Genomic DNA, 21,481 nt, shown 5'->3' with positions numbered 1-21,481 from the left:
AAATGCACTAACGCACCATAAGCACCCTGATTACAGCGGGAGCAATATCATTCAATTTCAACTTTGCTTTTTCATTTTATCGATTGCCTTGTTGACAACTGCAAAATCTATGCTTTTCCATCTGGGCTCTTAATGATATTACAGAGATGGAGGGGGCACCGCTCCGTACCCACCCAGCACCCACCCAGCTCTCAGACGGATGCTTACTGCACACCGTATATCTTCACTTAAGGAGAGACACTACAGGCATTCATTTTTCATTCAGTTCACGGTTTTGTTGCTATTTTGGTCATTTTTGCTCTGTTAACGTGGGCTTTTAAGTGGAACCAACAACATTGCCCAAGATGTTTTATTATTTCATTTAAAAAAAATTAGTTTATGCAAAATTGGCATTTTGGAGCTTTTTACCATGTTATAACATTGTTCCCATATCAAAAACAGGTCTGAAGACATTTTAGATATCATGCATGCATGTTTGAGTAATTTAGCTTTATCTGTCCCTAGCCTTATTCAAACCCTTCTTACGGTTAGCAGTATGATCCTGCATGATCCCACACAACAATTCTCCATAAATATAGAAAAACATGATACAAAACAATACACTACAACTTCACAAACCTGGTGTGATGTGCAGTAGTTTTATTAGAGGGATGCACGCTGATTGTGTTGTGAATGCAAGGAGTGACATGAAACTAACTATACAGTACATGTTAATATGTTGTTTTGGATGCATATAGCATTATCAAAACAATAAAAAGCTAACATGGTGATCTAAATATGTTATGTGTTGCCCCATAGAAGTAAAATACCTCCTCTTTAAAGTAGCACCTACAGACACCAAACTTTCCTATCTTGTACTTAACAAACGGAATTTGAATATTAGGGCATTTCAAATCAACAGGCTAGCTATACATTTGAGATTTTTTCCTATTCACCTGCAGTGTCTCACCTTAAAAAAAAATGTAAAAAGTAGGTTTCTTCCACTGTGCCCAAATGGAATAAGAGGAATATTGACCCGGCTGGCAGCGTTATGAAGACGGATTGTGAGGGGAGATCCCAGGGTTAGCTCGGGGTTAGCTCGGGGTTAGCCGCTAGTCACTGTAATAAAAGAAATGGAAGTAGTAATAGACTCCCGGTGAATTCCATTAGGGGCGCACTGACACCGCACGGGCATTCATTACGCTGCGTGGTTGTGAAGAGTGAGAGATTTCATTGTAAAGTGAAAAAAGGTGGAGAGGGGAGGTGGGGGGGGTGAAGTGGGGGTGGGGGGGCTGTTTCTATGGAGATGTGATGTTTTTCCAGCCGATCAATCAATAGTGAGCACAAGCTTTTCATCAGAGCGGACCTTGAGGTTTTCAGTGCAGGGCCATAGAAAGCTGAGAATGCACTGTTTGTGTGTGTATGTGTACTATGTGTGTGTGTGGTTGTCTGTGCAATGGGTCTATACTTGTGTTTGTGTGTACTGTGTGTGTGTGTATGTCTGTGCAGTGTGTCTGTGTACATGTGTGTGTAGTGTGTGTGTGCGTGTGTGTGTGCAGTGCATCTGTGTATGTGTCTGCAGTGTATATGCGTAGAGTGTTCGTGCGTGCAATGTGTGTGTGCAGTGTGTGTGCTTGTGCAGTATGTGTACTGTGTGTGTGTGCGCAGTGTGTCTGTGTACGTGTGTTTGGTGTGTGTGTGTGTGTGTGGGGGGTAAAAACAAGTGTTAATTGTTACAACAAATATTTGGTAACACTTATTAATTAGTGCACATAAATTAGCCATAACAAACCATAAAGAAAGACTTTATGAACAAATGATAACCTAACACCTTAAGTTGTTTCTACAACCATATTAGTTAAGGTGGGTTCCATCTCATGTTTTTGTGTTTTAACCTGTGTACAGCACTGTGTTGTTTTTAAAGTGCTTTATAAATAAAGTTGGATTGGATTGGATTGGGTGAAGTGTCTAGAATCAACCCTATGACCATCGGGTTCGTGGATAACTGGTCTTCAGCATTTTTTCATTTGTTCATGCTTTATTCATGGTGTAGTTATTAAGTCTTACTCAAATTTAGTCTTTTTTTTTTTTCTTTTGACTAAAATGACCAACATGTCATTCCAATTTCGACTGAATCCGTAATTGTTTTAGTCAGCTAGAAAATGCATTGTATTGTGACTGTTTGATGGGACATGTACAGGCGTGTCCTTGGATCATGAGTTTGTTTATGATTTGGTTTGAGGCTCCTAGACTGAAAGAGGAACTCGGAGCTTGTCTCCTCTTGGTTTTTCTTTCTTTAAGGTTTTGTTTTCATGATAGGCTGAAATGAACCCTGCTTTAAACTTACTCTCTTATGGTTTCTGTGTGTGTAGGTGGGAAAGGAGGGAAAAAGAAGAAGGCCAAGGCTGGGTCCAAGCAGACCAAAGCTAACGGCGCAAACTGGGCCAATGTGCCTCTTCCTCCGCCCCCCGTACACCCCCTCCCTGGGACCGACATGGACCACTACCCTGGAGACCTCCACGAAACAGGAGGGTAAGTTATTTGTGTTGTGTTTTTTGTTTATGCCACATACAAACAAAAATGTGCACAATCTCATGTGCACAATCTTGTGATACATTTATTTCGTGGCACAAGATCTTGTCCCATTCCTAATGAATGCATTTGATTTATACAGTTATGTTTGAGATGTTACCTTGTATCATTCACTCCACAACCAGTAATGGTAACGTGCTATCGTAGCCACACCTGCCCTGGGGCAAACTGACAGAAGTGAGGCTGCACTATGTCACTTTCCTGGTGGTGGGGTCTGTGGGCATTAAACTTGTCTATCTTGCATCCAGCCAATTTCAGGTTTTTATTGCTGTTTTATTGCTATTGAAAAACATGCATTCTTACTGCAAGTGGGGTCCTTACCACAGATCTGACTTGTAAATTGAAGTGGTAGTGTTGTATGTGTTGCTACTTTGCTGAACCAACCCCAAATAAAGCCATATAGCTTTATTTGAGGTTGATTCAGCAAACCACAAATAAAGATGTAATCTCTGTACCTGTTAAATTAGCCAGGTGTGGTCAGCCAGGTCTTGTCCTCCTCCCTGTCCATCCCATAATAGTCTGAATGTGAATGACTCCAGTCCAGTGTAAATCTGCAAGCTCTTAATGACGCAAATTAAGCTGACGAATTCCTCTAATGAACGTCCTTCTTTATGGGGAGTAATATTCCAGTGCGTATAAGCGTCCAGGGCAGAGCTGGTCATAACTGTCACATCAGAACTGTATTCAGAAACTGTGGGCAGAAACTTGGACAAGGTCACACTCATAAAATGCACTGCTGCTGTAAAGGGAATATATGCACACAAGGAATAAAGACATTACAGAGAGGTTTAATCAAGACGTGAGCAGGGCTAGGGTCAGAGAATAAAACTAGTAATAGTAGTAGTAGTAGTAGAATAGCAGAAGTTCTTGTAGTTGTAGTATTTGTTATAGGTGGAGTGGTAGGAAAATAGTAAGAGTAGGACTAGTAGTAGTTGTAGTAGTAGTAGTAGTAATAGTAATAATAGTAGTAGTAGTGGTGAACATACTGGGATTTAAACAAACTTTAAAGAGGTAGTAGTAGCAGTAGTAATAGCAGACCTTGAGTAGGACTTGTGTGATAGAATAAAAATAGCAGCAGCAGTAGTAGTAGTAATAGTAGTAGTAGTAGTAGTAGTAGTAGTAGTAGTAGTAGTTGTTGTTGTTTTTGTTGTATTTTATAGGTGTTATAGTTATAGTCATAGTTATAGGTGGAGTGGTAGGAGAAATAGTAAAAGTAGGACTAGTAGCAGTATTAGTAGCGGTGTATATAGTAGGATTTAAATAAATTTCAAAGTTTTAGTAGTAGAATAGTAGTAGTTGTAGTAAAGTAGTAGAAGTAGTAGTAGCCCTGGTAGTACACAGTAGCTGTAGTAATAGCAGACCTAGTATAGCATTAGGAGCAGCAGCAGTAGTCTCATAAAATGTATGGATGTAAAGGGAATATATGTACAGAATAAATTAAGACATCAGAGAGAGGTCCCTCGTTTATCGCATTTTAAAAATAACCTGCAATAAAAACATCCACGAAGTAGTCAGCTTTATTTTTTACACTTACTATATATGTTTTAAGGCTGTAAAACCCTTCACCACACACATTATACACTTTTCTCAGGCAGGGATTAACATTTTCTCACATTTCTCTCTCACACATATTTCACAGTTACTCTAACCGTGCCTCTTCATCCTGGTGCCGCTCCGCTATAGTGTTGATCAAACATTTAGGTAAATTTGGTGGACTGAACGCATTCTGTACGGTGTGTTGACGGTCTGGATACAGAGCACAATGCATGTTCATACACTGTAAAAAAGCATGAAGAACTGCATTGGAAAAATCCACAAAACAGCGAGACTGCAAAGGGTGAAACGTGATATAGTGAGGGACCACTGTAGTAGGACTTGTAGTATTCCAGCTAGTAATATCAGTCATCATCGTCATAGTGGTTGTAGTAGTAGTAGCAGTAGGAGTAGTAATATTTGTACTAGTAGCAGTAGTTGTATTAGTAGTAGTAGTAGCAGGAGTTGTATTAGTAATAGTAGTCACAGAAGTAGCAGCAGTAATACTTATATCGCCATGGAGAACAACAGTGTGATTGGTATAACAGGTGTCCACACAAACTGTTTGTAATCAGAAACATCTGGCTTTAATCAGTGCAGTCCTGCGGGATGTCACATAGTACTTGAAATTGCAGAGGCCACTGGAGCCACACATTTTTCCAGTTTTAACCAGGAAGCTGAAAACATACCTACTTTAAACTAAAATTGACAAAATATAGGATAGGAAAAGACAATAGTCAATACACAATCAAACATTAATAATAATATTATTATTATTAATAATAATAATAATAATAATAATAGTAATAATAATAATAATAATAATAATAATAATAATAATTATTATTATTATTATTATTATTATTATTATTATTATTATTATTATTATTATTATTATAATACATTGTGTTGGTGGCACACTCTGTCTTGCAGCTATGACAGTGACGGCTGGGGCCCCCCAATCCCCGTGCAGACCTATCTGCACCAGGGCATGGAGGACGAGCTGGAGGAGGACGACGAAAGGGTCCCCACACCGCCCATCAGAGGGGTGGCCTCCTCTCCGGCCACAGTCTCCTTTGGTCAGCAGTCTACCGCCACCCTCACCCCCTCCCCACGGGACGAAATGCAACCCATGCTCCAAGCCCACCTGGATGAGCTGACCAGGGCCTACCAGATGGACATGGCCAAACAGACATGGTGAGCGACTTACACTTTATAGTAGTTTGCTTTGATTCAAAATGATTTACTCAGCTATATTTAGTAATGTAATGTTATTTGAAAGGTACTTGTTTAACAGCACAAATCAGACCACCAGTTGTAATTCAGCTAAGTCATTTTTTTAAGAATCAGACTGTGTTCAAATTAAACTCAGATTAACGTCTAATAAAGATTCAGACAGAGCAGTGTCTCCGGTTAGCATCACCCCTCAGGAGATGTTGATGACATCAGCTGCAAAGTATCTATTTGTGCATAAACACTACATCAAAATGAATATACTCTACAGCCCTTGTGCCATGAGGGCGCTATAGAGCTGATCAGTACAGTCTGAAAGTCTGTTTCCACTGTCTAAAGTGACCCATACTGGGCTGTCTGAGGGACCTGAAGCAGCTCACATGAGGTACTGTCTCTCAGAAGAAACGAGGGTCTAGCTTTGATTGGATCCAAGTCCACTATGCCGCAGTGCTATGATTGGATCAAAGAGAACGCAGACTCAGGCGAAAACAAAACACCAAAGCAGAAAAATAATCATTTCTCACCAAACACTCACTTGATCTTAACATATCTCACATCATGCAAACTGGGAACCATATCCAGCTGGAATGTGTGGTGTAGTGGGTTATGTTTTGCACACTAACAATAAGGCATTTGAAACATTCTTTTACACTGGAAACTTCCCAATCAATCATCATATAAAGAAAACCCTCTATCAAAACCCCCTCACTCACACAGCATATCCATACTGGTGCATGAGGTGTTGTGCCCAAGACACAACAAGTGCTGTAACCATAACCATACTAAACATCTTTTTGTGAATAACTGAGCTTTCCCTTTACATATACATTTACATATTTTAATTCATGGTCGCTTTAGATTTTGCCAGAGCTCCCAAGGTCAAAGAGCTCCTCTTTGCATCTTATCTGGAACTAAAATTGGACTAGACCATAACTAAACTTGCACTAAAACAGGACCAAACCAAGACTATATCAGGACTAACCCTGAATCCAATCAAGGCCAAAGGTGTGTCAGGTGTGCCAAATTTGTTCTTACTGTTTGGATTTGGAAAATTTTAAGGAAAAATAAAATATACTTTATGATTAGAATGTATCAAGGAATTACATTTGCCATTGTCATACGGGAATAAAAGTAACACAACTGGATATAAACTTTTATAATCACATTTTGTTTTTTTTACACTGCAGTAACATTACACTGCACATATCAAATATGACACTTGAGTCTATAAAATTCCACATAAAAGCTCCTATTTTCTGCTTTTATCATGTGATCAAATAGTTGTCCAGTTATACCTGAGGAGAGAAATCTGATCCTCCATTTTGGCTCTGCTTTGACATGTGAAAATACAATCGCAGCTAGAATGCTGTTGTCATTTGAAACTGCTTACTGTACGCTCTTCTACATATTTACAGCTCCGCTAATGTATCCTCCCCTCTGTGTATTCTTCAAATGTGTGCTGCGCATAGATAAAGTCATTCATCAATTTGTTTTAATGGGGCTGCGCTGACGCTTAGGCAGCCACTGTATGTCTCCCACTCTCGTCCACCCTCCCCCTTCACTAGCACGTTGATACCCCACGTCGTAATATTCCATGGTACGTTCCATTGTTCATGCAAGTCAGATGAAGGCCGTGCTTCAGTTTGGGCGCGGCTGACAGGGATAAGAATGAGGGACTGCACTGTAAAAAAGAAATGGCAAGCAGGTTCAAATGAATACCTTAAGGTGCTGTACCTGATTTTTAATCTGAAAAACAGAGCTAGGTAACTTCTAAATTATTCCACACTTACCTTATGCACTCTGAGCATCCTAATTATTCACCACAATGAACTTAACAAACAGCACAAGGTTTATTGAAATGAGAAAATAACACATTTTTAAACTTCACAAATATCTAAACAATTTTTATTATTACTGTCTAGGTCTATCACGTTAACTCCTCTGAACTATGTAGAGAAGGCGGACACTGTTTTTTCAATGACAACATTTCAGCTCCAATCAGAAGCCATTTTCAACTTGATTGTATTGGCCTGAGGCACTAGGATTTTATATATTTTCTAGAAAATTGATAAAAACAGAAAATTAATCTGAACTAGTTCACCCAGCTCAAAACAAGATAGTATTCTGAATGTAGCTACCTAATCTGGATGTTTATGGTTTCCTCATCAGCTCATGATCTAATGAAATGAAAAGCAAATGTAACACAGCTTAAAACTTTTGAAAACTGATCTAGATTCTATCAAGTCAATAAATCTAAACTAATCAATCCTACTCAAAACAAGCTAGCATTCTGAACTCAAGTGTTATTTTTTTTGCAGTGTATGTGTTGGTACTAGCGGAGGAGGGGGTGGGGGTGTGTTGGAAGACCCTGTCAGGAGGAGATGTCATGTTATTCTGTAATGACTATGTAGGTTCCACAGCTTCCCTGACAGCAGCACAATTACCCACAATCCCCCACTGCAGGGCCCGACGATGGAAGGCATGGCGGCCCCCACTCTATTGCAGAAAGGTGACGGGGGGCGTCTTTGTAGCAACGCTGCAGCAATTAGGGGGTCATTGTGTTAGCATGTAGTAGCAACATGGAATTAGCATGTTGGCTAAATGTCTGCAGCGCTTTACATGTGAAAGGATGTTGCTGATTAGCGGGGGGGGTAAATGTGTGTGTGGGTGTGTGTGCGTGTGTGTTTTCTTTTGAAAGGAATATTATTGGATGACTGGATGATAATTACAGATTCAATTTTATATGAATAAAGTTGTAGGTTTGTCAAAAAAAAAAAATGATACTAACTGATAGTAAACTCATTACTAAATATATAAATATATTTAGACTACATAGTACTATTAAAGTGGAACTAAACACTAACTAAACATTTTTAATAGCATTGACTACTGCTTCTAGTCCTTTATTGGTAATTTTATTACAAACTGTGTCTGCTGCTTCTTCCAATGGCTGCTTCAATTTCAAGTACTATGTGACATCACACAGGAGTGCCCCGATTACAGCCAGGTGTTGTTGATTACAAACACCTGGATGCTGGGGCCACTCTCCTCTTTAGTCCTCCTGATCCCACCCCTCTGAAAATTGAATGCTCTTGTCTGAAAAAAAATGCATTTTTATCACAATGTTATCAAAATCGAGTTTGAAACTTTAGAACTGTGACCTCCTTAATTCTTTTGCTCAGTCATTCCTTCTCTGTGAATTCTTAACATGTAGCAGTTTTAGCATCAATAGGTTTAATCCTGAAATGAGACTTGCATATAAACTAAGGGAAGCTCATTAAGCATATAGTGCTACAAAGACACAGTGGGTTGGAAGCCATTTCAAACACTGGTCAATTACTGGTCTACGGTCAATTACATAATTATGTTGTGTCCTTGAGCAAGACTTGAGCTTCGACACCAAACATCAAACTATTACAATGAGCTTTGTTTTCTCATAGAGTAGCATTTAAACATAGCTATATCCAAGTAGTCTGTGTAATCCCTCAGTCATCCAGGTCTGATCTATAGCAAAAGACGTTAATACTGTTTAATACTAAAGTTTAATACTGTCAACCGGACAAATTGTTGTAGGAGTGAAGGCGTTTTGCTGCTCATCCAAGCTGCTTCTTCAGTTCTGGTCAGATAGCTGGTGGACACTGCCTTATATCTATTTGAACGGAGGGGCTAACCATAATAAAACTGTAAACAGCTATTGTCTCCAGTTTTAGCTAAAACCACTCTATTCAATAGGTATTTGAGTACCTAATATTGTATGAATAAATAATGATTCAGAATGTTCCTAACAGAATTCCACGTTTTGCTCTAGGCACATGCAGGGCGGCTCACTCCCTCCCCAGGCCCCTGCTCCTCCAGTGGGGTACGTGTCCAGCACAATGGTGTCGGGACTGGAGACCGATCTGCCCGACGATGAAGAGGAGGAAGAGGACGAGGAGGACGAAGGCTACGGGGCCAGACTCCCCCGAGGCCTGGAGCACACACCTGGATCCAGCATGGACAACCTGGACAGCTCCCTCACAGGTACACTACAGGGGCTGGTTTCGACAGGGTGGGAGGGATACAGGGAGGTTTCAGTTCAGTTAGTCTGGCCAATTGGATTTTTTACATTACAACATTGTGTATGACTACTTGCTCTGTTGCCTATCAATTCTACTCTATTAAATGTCAACCACTGCATGATTCTCTGAGAGGCAAAATAATACAACCCCAGTGACGATGGCGGCGCCCATAGCAACTTCCAGAAAAAAAATGCTATTAAAGATTCACTATGTAACTTTTCTGGTGAGGGTCCGCTACCTGCTTGTCTCCATGAACATGTCATTGCTTTGTTTGCATATCTACTTTCTATTTAGTAAATTACTGTGCAAAATTGCATTCTTACTGAGAGCAGGTCACTTCCCCAGAGATTTGAACTGTAATTTACCCTGGTGTCATGATCTGCTTGTTTCCATGGAGACATATAGAAAAAAAGTTTCATAGTGTACCTTTAAATGATGCTCAAAATATATATAAATGTATACAAAAAGGTTCTTTTTGCATGTATGATCTTAACATGTATAAAACTGATTGATCATTGAAATTGATCATTTCTATTACGACTGTCCAAATTTATAATCAAACCAATTAATCATTGGATCTTGCCATTGTGTTCTTGAGCAAGACACTTCACAGTCCCTGCCTTGTATTAATGTTTATATAATTATATCTTGTAAAACAAATGACTTTACAGCCGTTGACGTTGGATTAAAAATAACTATGAGTGTAGACCAGTGCATTATGGTATCACTAATAGTACTGATAGCAGTAGTAATTGTAATAGTAGTTGTTATTCCATCTGATATGATAAAATTGCATGTTTTATATTTACTGACACACACCTATACTAGTTATGAGTGACTTTCCCATATCAGACATTTTGAGCACTTTTTGCCGACTTGGGGGAATTACAATTATCGTTCCGAAGGAGAGATAAGAAAGTCCATGAATTTTAAAAAGCAGAGCCAGGGAAAAATTAAAAGGGAAATAAATTGGAGGCAGAATTGGTTCTAGCTGGTGCGATTTTCCAGACACACTGCTCCCGGACATTTTTAGGATTTTCCAGGCCCATGGCTCCTGGATACTTTCAGGATTTTCCAGAGAGACCAAAGAGACTCTCTGGCATGTTTCAAGAAATGGTAGAGTAATAGCAAAAAAAAAAAATAATAATAATAATAATACATTTTATTTATAACGCACTTTACATTTGAACAACAAATCTCAAAGTGCTACAGTGCAAAAAAGACATTAAAAACAGAAGACAATTAAAATCAGTGTAAAAGCAATAAAACAATAGCCGGTGTTTATCTGTAGGCCAAGGTAAAAAGGTAGGTTTTAGTTCTCTTTTAAAAGCATCCACCGTCTGTGGAGCCCTGAGATGGTCTGGGAGGGCGTTCCACAGACGGGGAGCAGCCACTGAGAAGGCTCTGTCCCCCATGGTCTTGAGCCGTGTCCTGGGCATGACCAGACGGTGCTGTTGGCCTGACCGAGTCTTAGTGGAGGTGTGTGGTGTGAGCAGTTCAGTGAGGTAAGTGGGGGCCGCACCGTGGAGACAGTGATGGGTGTGCAAGAGGACTTTGTATTGAATACGGAAGTGAATGGGGAGCCAGTGCAGAGAGTGAAGAATGGGGGGTGATGTGCTCGTGTTTACGCACCCTCATCAGGACCCTGGCGGCGCTGTTTTGGACATACTGGAGCTTTTGAATGCTCCTGCCAGAATCCCGATGAGGAGTGCGTTACAGTAGTCAAACCTGGAGGAGACAAAGGCATGGACGAGCTTCTCTGCAGCAGGGAGCAAAGTTTGGAGATATTACGGAGGTGAAAGAAGGCAGTTTTGCAGATGGAGGTGACATGATTGTCAAAGGAGAGGTGGGGGTCAAATTTGACCCCCAGGTTTGTTACAGAGGGAGAGAGGGGAATGATGTGTCCGAAAAATGAAACACAGGTGATTGGAGAGGAGCGGAGTTGATGAAAGGTACCAGTTTGGATGGCTTCTGTTTTGGAGCCATTTAACTGCAGGAAGTTTTGACTCATCCACGCCTCTATCTCCTCCAGGCAGGAGCTGAGATGGGAGACTGCGGCAGAGGGGGTACAGGAAGGAGAGATGGTGAGGTAGAGTTGTGTATCGTCAGCATAGCAGTGGAAATTTATTCCATGCTTGCTGACGACACGACTTAGGGGAAGCATGTAAATGGTGAAGAGGGTTGGGCCGAGAACGGAGCCCTGGGGGACCCACAGATAACAGTGTGGGGTCTGGATCTTGCTTCCCCCAGAGCTACGCACTCGGTTCTGTCGGCGAGGTAGGAGTGAAACCAGTGAAGGGCAGTGCCAGAGAGACCTGTGTAATGCTGGAGACGGTGTAGGAGGATGTGATGGTCTGTGGTGTCAAACGCAGCAGAGAGGTCGAGAAGAATGAGGAGGGATGTGGAACCAGAGTCAGAAGCCCTCATCAGGTCATTGGTGACTCTGATGAGGGCTGTTTCTGTACTGTGGGAGGGGCGGAAACCAGATTGAAATTTTTCATACAGGTTATTGGATTTGCGGTGGTGGTGGAGCTGGGAGGAGACAACTTTTTCTAGGATTTTTGCGAGAAATGGGAGGTTTGATATTGGTCTGTAGTTTGACAGAGGTTTGGGGTCCAGGGTGGGTTTCTTGAGGAGGGGTTTGATAATGGCAATGGCAAAATCTTACTCAAGTGAGAGTAAAGTTACTTCAAAATAATAATACTCAAATAGAAGTACAGAGTAGTAGTCCAAATAAGACTAAAAAAGTATTTGGAAAAAGTACTTCCCAAGTAAAAGCAAACTTAAAGAGTAACTGCTGGGATCTTTGAATTTGGTTATAATTTAAAGCTACAGTATGCAACTTTCCGGAGATGGCATGCCACCTGAATGATTACATGGGAATAGAAAGTTAAAAAAAAATACTAGAACATTCTCCATGGAGATAGATATGTTATATGCCACATTGTGGAGTATTATAGCCAAAGGAACAACATTTCTATGGAAACAAGCAGTAGGAGGCTGTCCTCCAGGCCAAAAAAGAGTCAGTTTTGCGGAGATGCAAATCCACTTACCGGTACTGTAAGGACACATGTTTTTTCTATGTTTTTAAGTGCAATAAAAATGTCCATATTACGTCCATAGTATATATATTTTTTGTCCTAAATGTTACATACTGTGGCTTTAAAGTTAATATAATGTCAAGGACAAAACATGAAATGATGCACAAAATCTGGTATTTAGTACAGACATGAAAAAGAGAATCATATCTGAAGGACCTGAAGAAACACAAATGTTCAAATCATTTCATATTGTTACCACACGGTGGGAAGAGGAACCACAACTTTTACTCAAGCAAGCTTTAGTATGTTGCTTCAGTAAAAATATTACTCAAGGAGTAAAAGTATGCTGCTAGAAAAGTAAAAAGAGTAAAGCGTAAATGTACCCACCTTTGTATATTTCCATTTTTACAAGTGACTTTTAGAACTTTTACAACTGGTGCGTGTCAAGGTTACTGGCCAGGTATTCCCTCTCTGCAATAAACCAAATCTGTTTGTGAATAATGTTTGGGATTAACCGAGATCGTAAAGTGTTGTTTTTAAAGCTGCGTAATAGCCGCCATATAAAACTAGGTTATGGTTTTATTTTATTTTACTACAAGACAATGTGTATTTTTATTGGCTGAAAAGCGCATCAACACTCTCTAAGGGCTTCTCAGACAACTTAGTGATAAAAATGAAAAATGGTCAATTGGATGCAGTTGTCTGAAAGCAAATTGCAGTATAGTTTTGATGATAAAATATCTTTTTAACTATGGGACCAGGACACAGGATACAACACAGTTTGATTATAATTGAACTGGTTGGAAGTTGCAAAGGTTATTTAGGTAATATAATCCTTTCCATGGAGCTAAATGTCTCTGTGCGTCAGATGCCCTCCCAGTGTCTAAATGGGGTTTAATTCTGTGTAAAACCTGCTAACCCTGTAGCTTAGACCTCCACAAACATTCTTCTTGTATTTTTGAGTAATCTTTAATCATTTCTTTTCAAGATGACATTTTGAAGATCAACTCACGTTTTCACCGCCACCAGCACAGACCCACTGTGACGTATGCACTTCCTTCTCCTGTTTTATTTTATTAATCAGTGATACTTGTAGGATTCTGTAGTGTCGCGTAGCCGTTTTGGTACAAATGAAAAAAAATCCTCTGCTTGCTCTTGTGATGTACAGCTATCCATAAGAGGGTCCAACAGCATGCAGCGATTTGTTGTGATGATATTTACGGTGATGTCAGCTCGCATTGGACAGCACAGTTTTCTAACTCAGAAGTCAGTGGACTTGAATATTGTGATTTAACATGTGCAAATTATAACATAATGATCCACGGGTGTTATAGATTATAACTATAGAGCAGACACAAGCACAATATGACCGATTTAAGGAAATTACAAATCCAAAAGCAATTATTTTCAAGAAAATTTGAAATAGTTTCAAAATGACAACAAATTTTGACAATTGTTGAAAATAATCATGATAATCAGTCTTTGTTTGTGAAGGTTAAAATCTAAATTTCTAGTTGCATTTCCATAAAGAATTATGAATGGAAATGTTGTAGCATTGTTTATTATTCAAGCCCTGAACAGCCCCTAAACCCATTCTCCCAAAACATCCCTCTATTTCTTACTTTAGTGTTAAACAATATTGCTTCTTCCAGCTTTGACGAAACTTCAAATTTATGCGACTGCTAGCATGAATTGTGATTTAGCTAAAACCACTGAGACATACAGAACAGAAAGCTTCAGGATGAGAGCGTTGAGAGGGGGGTCTGTTGGTGTACTTTTACCCCGGATGATGGAGCTCCTTCTGGGGCAGGACTGACACGTCCCTCTGCCTCTGATGCATTCGGACCAATATAGATGCGCGGATAACTCTAATCGCCTGCATCTCCACCACTGTATTACCCCCGGAGACAGCACTATTTCTCCTTATCGTTGCGTGAGCTAGCAAGCGAGCTAACATCCCCCCCATCCCCCCCATCACCCCCACCACCCACAGGAAGAGGAGAGAGGGAGGGAGAATGGGGGAGCGGGGACAAGAGGGATATACGCCGGAAAAGTGTAAAAAGATTTATTGCGACCACCGTTTTGAGGCTGTAAAGAGTGGAGGGGAGAGGGGGCATACCTGTCACGCGCCCCGGTGATAGATTTGTCATTGTTTTAATATTATGGAAATGACGCTGTTTTCATAATGGTTCACCAAAGGACAGTAAATCAAACATTTTCAGCGAGAGCCCAGAAAAAGCACTGGCTCTCCTCAGGGGCCATTTTTCAACCCAGACAGTCTCTGCAGCTGCCTCTCTGTTAGTGCATGCTCCTGGATCGTACGGCGGCTTTTTATAGAGCACATGGAAATGAGAATGTTGGAAAGGTGGAAGAGTTGAGTGAATGTTGGGAAGGCCCTGTATTATTTGACATTTAATGAGTAAGACTTAATTTAGGGTCAACATGTTTGCCACTAAGTGGTAATTGAAACTCAGACTCACAACAGTCTTTAAAAACTCACCTGTTCTACATTGCATACAGTCTCCAATACTATGTGTCTTCAAAATAAAATATATTAAACTTATATTTTAGTAGTAGTAGTAGTACTAGTAGTAGTAGTTGTTGTTGTTATTGTTGTAGTTATAGTGGTGGTAGTAGTAGTAGTTGTATTAGTTATTCATTTAGTGGTTATTTGTGCATTTAGAAATTTTGCCTCATCACGAGTAGCTGCATAGTTCATCTCCCTCTCCAGAGTTCAAATGCTCTGTTCCACCTTGTGATGTCATTAGGTAAGAAACTAGGAAGTGCTCCTCAATGCATCATCTCCAATAGATTCATTTGAATAATTTCAGCTCTCAAACTGATTAATTTGGGAGATCAGTCCTCCAGCATTTATATGGCAAATTATGGAGATATTTCCTGTATTATATTATGAACATTTTAAAATTATGGACTATTTGCATTAGTGTGTATTGTGTGTAACACGTAGCTCTCTTAGCTAATGTGCTAGATCCCTGTTCTTCAGGGCGAGTTTAACGACATTTAGATGAGACAGGAGGATAAATCAGCATTAGAGTCAGGAGGGCCCCAGGCAGCTTTTACTGGTCCTGCTCCATCAACAGAGCCATGGAGAGCCAGGGAGGTGTGAGAGATGTCATAAAAATGCATGAGACAAAGACAGGATGCTGGAATCTGCCATCACGAGCAAGGGTCTTATTGATAACATAAAGTGATATGTGCTGGTTCAGAGTTTGCTGTTTTTTTGACTGCCATCACCACCACATTTTAGTTCAGCTTTGATTCGAACTGAGTCATTAGGTTTACTATGTATTTTATTTTAAATTTCATAAACACAGTTTGGTTCGAGGTTTGAGCTATTGACATGCTCATATCAATTTTAGCTCATGAACTGAACAACTGTAATGCTGAAAACATTTTACATTGGTTTAACACAGTTATCTATTCAGAAAGCAGAATAAGCCTCACATGACTCATTTGGGTTGCCCGTTTCAATGCTGAAGTCCAGTCGGTTTAAATCTAAAATGGCTCTCTCTGATCTGGCTGCACTATCACAGATCTAATCAGTGATAGTGCAGCCTCTGTAGCTCAGTGAGTGACTTCTGGAACTTATTTCATATGAGACCTGTACATATACTGACAATGAGATAAACATGCATCTGTCCTCCATCTGCTGGTTAAGGCTCTGGACACAGGCTCAGATGTGACTGTTGTACCTTTAAAAAAGCATTAAGAGTGCAGGCAACATACAGCTATTTTAACATCCAGGAAGTTAACAGTAAGTATATATAATTGACTTGAGAAACTTGTGGCTTGGCAGGGCATAACTCTTCCAACATTCTCATCCTTGTGTAATTCCCCCCTGATGGGCTGCAGTGGTCATTATTAAAAGATTAGAGATTGTGTCATGAAAGTCCTCGGAAATCAAATTGGAAAGTTGGGAACCCTCAAGTCCTGCTGTTGAGTTGTAAAAAAAATCCCATATTTCTAGTTCTAAGGGAGATTGAATTTTTATCAAACGATGTGCGGGTGATCACAGTTGGATTGGTTTGGGGGTCGGCCGGCGCTGATTTGCTGAGCCAGTGTTCCTAAGAAACCAGAGAGCAGATTTGTAGCAAGTCTATTATCCTCTCCATTCTTGGCTGGGGGATTGGACTCGCGGGGATGGCTGTCTTTGAGGAAAAATATAAAAATAAAAAATTGGATGGAAGGAATTTGAAAGAAGTGCCGTGAAAAGAGTCTTGGATATGGGGTTGAGAGACTTATGCAAGATTGCATGGTGGTAATGGGGGAGAGGACAGAGCTGGTGCAATAGTGAATAAGGAGGCTGCAACAGCTTACGTCACGAAGCGAAAGTTAGAAAGTGCAAAATGAGCATTTCTAGAGTTTAATAGGTTTATGCAGAATCGTGGGTTGCTGCATAAGGGAGTGGAGGTAACTGAACATATGGAAAAATATATGGGCAATTCAAGAAGTTATTTAAAGTTGAAGTCTAGTTGAGAACTCTGAGTGTGCTAAGCAACTGAGTTCAAATTGTCTTTGTCTGCCACAAAACCTGCCAGGCCGCTCTTGTCCCAGTCTACATCAGATCAAAGAAAACTGAACAGGCGCAAACGGGAGGCTAAGAGACATTTAGGTGCATCGAGCATTTTAGCATTAGCACTAAAACTTTGCAACTATAATTGCTAATAAAGACGGCTACTACACCTATAAAAACACTTTTGGCAGACATAGATAAGTAACACCTCATTTATGTTGACCATTTGTTTTTCAGACCTGTTATCCAGTTCTGTTATACACTTTTTTAATTGGTTTGCAGTGGTCCAAAGTTATTCCTCACCTTATGCACAACTCTTAGAGACCAGAACAGAGTTCTGCCATGACTGTAAAACTAAAACCCTAACATGTTAACGTGCACTTCCTGATTATCAGCTAAATAAAATGCTTTAGAATTATATTATAATAATCAAACTTATTTTGACCCCAAGAGCTGCAATATCTGTACTGGGGCAAAACACATTTAGCTGAAATACATGGACAAAAATCGGGTACAAGCATAAACAAACCCGTTAGCCTCCCCGTTACACTTAGGAAGTGAACACTGAAGCATTTTCAGTTCCATCCACTGTCCATATCACTTTCCTATTGAAAAGTCATCTATTGAAAAATCATTGTCCCTCTCTCTGTAACTGCTGCTGTCAGGCTCGTCATTTTGGTCTTAAAATGTTTGTATTAATCCACTCTACATGATCCTGGTATTTTTATTTTGCAATTTTGTCAGTAAATCAAGATACAAACATTAATAATCTTCTTTCTCCCAAGGTTGCACCAGCTAGCATTAGCAACAGGTTTGATTCAGTGCCCTCATTCTTGATTGGCTCTTGATACTATGGAAGTCTGCTTCAAATCTGCCCCTATAACTGCTAGTCTCGTTGAGCTTTATTTGGCTGGAGCCAAACGCTATGGGTGACATTACACTCCTTTAGTCCACTTCTTTATACAGTCTATGGGTGGAGGGCCTTTAGCTTTATATGGTACCCAAACCTTCTAGCAACAATTATTAGATGTGCCAAACTTTTCCTTTTGACCCCTCATGTCCACTCCACACCACTGCTGTTTAGTAGTGCCCTTTGGCTGACCCCTAAACTCTTCCTCCCCTTTTCTGGTCCACTCTTCTCCCTCTCTCCATCTCTCTCTCAGTATTTCTCTGACTTTTGCTGTGAATGGCTCCCTTACCCACTCTGCTCTTGGGCACGTGCCATGGCATAACGCCGCGTGCCAGCTCTGCCCACATTAGCCGACTGTTCGCTCCGGCATACTCTGCCAAAATCCGAGCGTTTTCATTGGCAAGCTGCATCCATGCTGGTATTTAAAGTACTGTCCTGGCTGCGCATGTGAAAGCAAAATCAGAGTGGAGGACATAACTCACAAATATTAGATTATCAAACATAGCAGTGGGTTTTTAGTGATGTAACGTGATAAATACCAGCCAAACGTGTTTTCAGAAGCGAGGGAGCAAACGGCTAACTGTGCTGGAAATGCGGATGTGTTCACAGTGTAGTAAAATTCATACTAAAAAGATAGAACACAAAATGGCTGCTTTTGAAAATGTTTGTTGTTGCTAACGTGATATTACAGTTCTCTCAAATGCAGTACTCAGATTTTTATAAGTGCTTTTGTTCATGTTAGAACAGAATTAAAATGTAAATAATACATGTCATATCACAGCAATCATGCAGTGTCTAGAAAATGCCATAAGAGGGTGCTTGGACTCTATATGCTGGTGCATAAAAAATTAGGACCGTTGCCATAGCAATTAACAATGTAAAACTAAATGTTATATTTTCTGGAAGGAGTTCTCAAAATGTTGTCTGTAACAGGAAGCTGAGGCCGATGAATTTTAGGACAGCACAATTTTGGACCAAACATTTTTCTGTGATTGTGATTAGATGTGCAGTATATTATGTTTAAAAGCAGGATTCTGTTCAGAGTGACAACAACTCCAGGAGCATTCACATTTGAGAGGAGACTGAAACATGAAATGAACTAACACAAGAACCCAAGGCATTTCAAAACATCTTTGTAGAGCTCTAAACTACATCTATAAAAATGCTCACCTGGGATCCAGAATACTTATTTCTCCAATGCTTTACGAAGATGTGAGTCTGGTCACTGGTGAAGCTCCCCAAGTTAAGATCGATGTGATTGACAGGCGAACTAGCCAATTACATCTATAGTTCACCTGGAACAAAACAAATATGGCTACTTACAAGGAAGAAAAAGGGAAAAAAAAGGAACTGAAAAACATAGCAAATTTCTGCAGAATCAATGAGTGAAGTATTGTTAATCTGAGGTGAGAGGAAATTCCATTTTGTTTGTAAATCATAGGAGACCAATGAGCTCCTTTGTTTCACGTGTCACTAAAAAAGAATCTGATTGAACGATCATGCATAAAAATAACAGAGATTTATCTTTAAAAGTTACTTGAGTAAATGTAACTGAGTACTACCCACCTCTGGCGATAGAATTACACTGAAACAATGAAACAGCTTGTCTCCACTGTTGTGTGCACATGTTGAACAGGTTTAGATGTTGTAAAGTGTATCTTGAGGCAGTGTAACAGGTGTGCTAATCGTCCTATCCAAAGACACGAGTGAGTCCTGCTGCTGCAGTGGAATGTGTGAGAGCCTACCAGACCCCCACAAGCTCAAAGCATAGACACAAGAGTTATTACTAAGGCCAGTGAACTGAAGAGCAGCACAGATGTTCATTATAGAGGGACATACATCCAGAGAGGGTACAGACAGAGAGAAAGATGAGAGAGAGTTGAGAACAATGTAGTAATCATAACACAAAAATATCACTTCTGTCTTTTATGTTCACAGCTTTTACAAAGCGCAGCTAAGTCAATTATTTTGTTTATTTATTGTAAGTGTTGATTAAAAGTATAAAATACTACTAATACTTTGATCGGTAATATTTTTGATAAAAAGTTGGCCAAATAATGCCAACTATGCAAATGTAGTGGTCGAAATCTGTAGTTTTAGTATAAAAACATATTGCTAATTGTAGATTCAAGAACTGCGGTTATGAAACTATGAAAGAGAGGAGTTTTCATTCACTCATCATTCCCTATGTTTACATGCACAGGACACTCTGTCTGCTCTTGATTTGATCTTTGTCTCTTATATAAGAGGCAGCTCATTTACACTGTGTGTGTGATTTTCAGACAGGAAATCGGTTACTCACAAGTCATTTGCTCTCTACAGCCCAAATATACAATAACGCTCCAGTGGATTTTACTTTAATGTAGCCAAAACAATAAAACATATTAAAATGAATGAGTACACGTCCAAACACATGTCTGATATTTGCCTGGCTGTTTGTGCAGTTTGAATGCCTCACCTAGCATGGTAGTAGGGCATGGTCACATGAAGCAGGGCTCTAATTTTGGTGATTTGTTCCATGGCCCTCTTCAGTCCAAGTTCTATGCATAAAGATCAATGTATTTTAGAGAAATCCTGTTCAGATCGTTTTCCAGGTAAGCATGAAAACGTAGATTGAGCCAGTGATGCATAGGTACAAATCTACTAACTCATGTCTTTTGGGCTCCATTTGCAGCATACATATATGTATGTGTATATATATATATATATATATATATATATATATATATATATATATATATATATATATATATATATATATATATATATATATATATATATATAAAAACTGCTAGCTGCTGCATTCAAAATAGGAAGTGAGCATGGGTGTGTTTCCAGCTCCATCGAAACTGTGGCCCCTCTCTTTATCTGCTGCTGGCTATCAGGCTGATCATTTTGGTCATAAAATGGTTGTATTAACCTGCTCTACATTATACTTGTGTTTTCATTTTGTTATTGGGTCTGTACATCAAGATACAAACCTTAATAACAAATCAATGAGGCAAGGTCTTCTTTCGCCAAGGTCGCTCTTGTAACAGGTTTGACTGTCAATCCTCACTTTTTGTCAATCCCCATACCCCTGTCCTATCTCGTCAGTCCACTGTAGCTTACGACTGTGGTCTTACACAGGCTCCATGCTGAACGGCTGGGGGTCAGCCTCAGAGGAGGAGGGGCCCTTCTCCAGTCATAGGTCTAGCCTGGGCAGCTCCTCTGATGGCTCCATCTTCACCCATTGCTCCTTCACCCAGGCCCTGGTGGTAGCAGCCGACCGAGTAGGCTACAGGCTGGAGGGTACGAGTCTGAGCAAGAGAGGTGTGTCCTGTTGTTCTTCTCCAGCTCTGTTGTAGAGCCTCTCTGAAGTTCTGTCCTGGGCCCCCTCTGAAGCTCTGTCTTGGGCCCCTTCTGAAGCTCTGTCATGAGCCCCTTTTCCGCTCTGTCTTTAGCCCCTGCTGAAGCTCTGTTTTGGCCCCCTCTGAAGCTCTGTCATGAGCCCCCTCTGAAGCTCTGTCCTGACCCCCTTCTGAAGCTCTGTCTTGGGGCCTCCCTTTGGCTTTGTCTCACTCTGGCTTCTGAATATCTAATCCATTTATCTGCTTCCTCT

General features: G+C 40.2%; 1 protein-coding gene across 1 annotated transcript in view; it reads left to right on the top strand.

Annotated features, from left to right (window-relative positions):
* The window catches only part of robo2 (roundabout, axon guidance receptor, homolog 2 (Drosophila)), a 368,275-nt gene that overhangs the window by 337,213 nt on the left and 9,581 nt on the right, over positions 1-21,481 (top strand). The window contains exons 22-25 of the mRNA XM_055226050.1: positions 2,352-2,511; positions 5,038-5,301; positions 9,146-9,357; positions 21,010-21,192. Of these exons, the coding sequence (XP_055082025.1) occupies positions 2,352-2,511; positions 5,038-5,301; positions 9,146-9,357; positions 21,010-21,192 (819 nt within the window). The remainder of the gene's footprint in view (positions 1-2,351; positions 2,512-5,037; positions 5,302-9,145; positions 9,358-21,009; positions 21,193-21,481) is intronic.

The sequence above is a fragment of the Periophthalmus magnuspinnatus genome, chromosome 13 (genome assembly GCF_009829125.3).
Source record: "Periophthalmus magnuspinnatus isolate fPerMag1 chromosome 13, fPerMag1.2.pri, whole genome shotgun sequence".
Taxonomy (NCBI): Eukaryota; Metazoa; Chordata; class Actinopteri; order Gobiiformes; family Gobiidae; genus Periophthalmus; species Periophthalmus magnuspinnatus.
Note: the sequence above shows the minus strand (reverse complement) of the source record. Positions and strands in the feature narration are given on the sequence as shown.